Source organism: Onychostruthus taczanowskii, unplaced genomic scaffold (genome assembly GCF_017590055.1).
Source record: "Onychostruthus taczanowskii isolate IOZ18803 unplaced genomic scaffold, ASM1759005v1 scaffold7, whole genome shotgun sequence".
Classification (NCBI taxonomy): domain Eukaryota; kingdom Metazoa; phylum Chordata; class Aves; order Passeriformes; family Passeridae; genus Onychostruthus; species Onychostruthus taczanowskii.
Window position 1 is genome coordinate 14,225,382 of NW_024504786.1, and position 1,011 is coordinate 14,226,392.

General features: G+C 80.8%; 1 protein-coding gene across 1 annotated transcript in view; it reads left to right on the top strand.

Moving 5' to 3' along the window:
- Nucleotides 1-299: 299 nt before the first annotated feature.
- Nucleotides 300-1,011, top strand: part of PKN2 (protein kinase N2) — a 53,708-nt gene continuing 52,996 nt past the window's right edge. The window contains 2 exon segments of the mRNA XM_041421330.1: nucleotides 300-493; nucleotides 495-689. Coding sequence (XP_041277264.1) covers nucleotides 452-493; nucleotides 495-689 — 237 coding nt within the window. The 5' untranslated portion in view covers nucleotides 300-451.

Here is a 1,011-nt window from a genome sequence, read left to right on the forward strand (position 1 = left end):
GCGAGGGGCTGAGGGGAGCGAGGGGCTGACGGGCTGAGGGGAGCGAGGGGCCTCGCGCCCGCCTTCCCGCGCTCGGCGCCTCGCGCCGCTCGGCCCGCGCGGGTGAGGTGGGGCCGGGGGGCGCGCGCCGCTCTCCGCCTCCGAGGGAGCCCGCTCTTCCTCCCCGCACAGTCACGTGCTCCGGGAGCCGCAAAGCGGCGACGCCTTTGCGACAGGGTGACAGCCAAATGGTGCGACATCGGCGGCGGCCGCAGGCGCAGCAGCCGCGGCGGCCCCAGCGCTGCCAGGGCCGAGCGCCGCGCCCGGGCGGGGAGCGCACCGCGGGCACCGCACGGCGGGGAACGCACCGCGCCGCTCCGAGAGCGCCGCTCCGCACCGCGGGGAGCGCGCCGCTCCGCGCCGCCCCGCGGGGAACGCGCCGCACCGCGCCCCACAGCCCATCGCGACCCCCATGAGAGTAGAGGGGTCGGCGGCGGCCCCCCCGCGCACCCCCGCCCGCCTGCCTGAGCACGGAGCGCTCCCCCCGCCCCCGATGCGCCCTTAGTCCCGGCCCCGGACCCGCCTCCCTCGCTCCCCTCCCCGCCGGCGGCGGCGGCAGCGGCAGCAGCAGCGCCCAGGTGCGGACTTCAAACCCCGGCGAAATGGCGTCCAACGCGGCCGAGAGGGAGATCCTCTTCACCGAGCCGCAGGTAAGCGGCGAGGGGCGCCGCCCCAGCCCCGCTCCCCTCCCCTCCCTTCCTGGCGGGGAGGACGGAGGAGCCGCCGCGCCCCGCCGCCCCCTGCCCGCCGCTCGGCGCGGGACGCCCACCCCAGCCCAGGCCGGACCGGGGGGCCGGCGGAAGCCCGTGCCCACCCCGGGCCTCTTCCCGCTGCTCTCCCCCGGGAGCGGAGGCGCCGCCGCCCGGTCACGGCCCCACCCCGCCGCCGGCCGCGACCCGCTTTTGTCTGCGCTCGGCTCCCTCCTTCCCCCGCCGAGCGGCCGCGTCCCTCCGGCGGGGCCTGCCCGGGCCG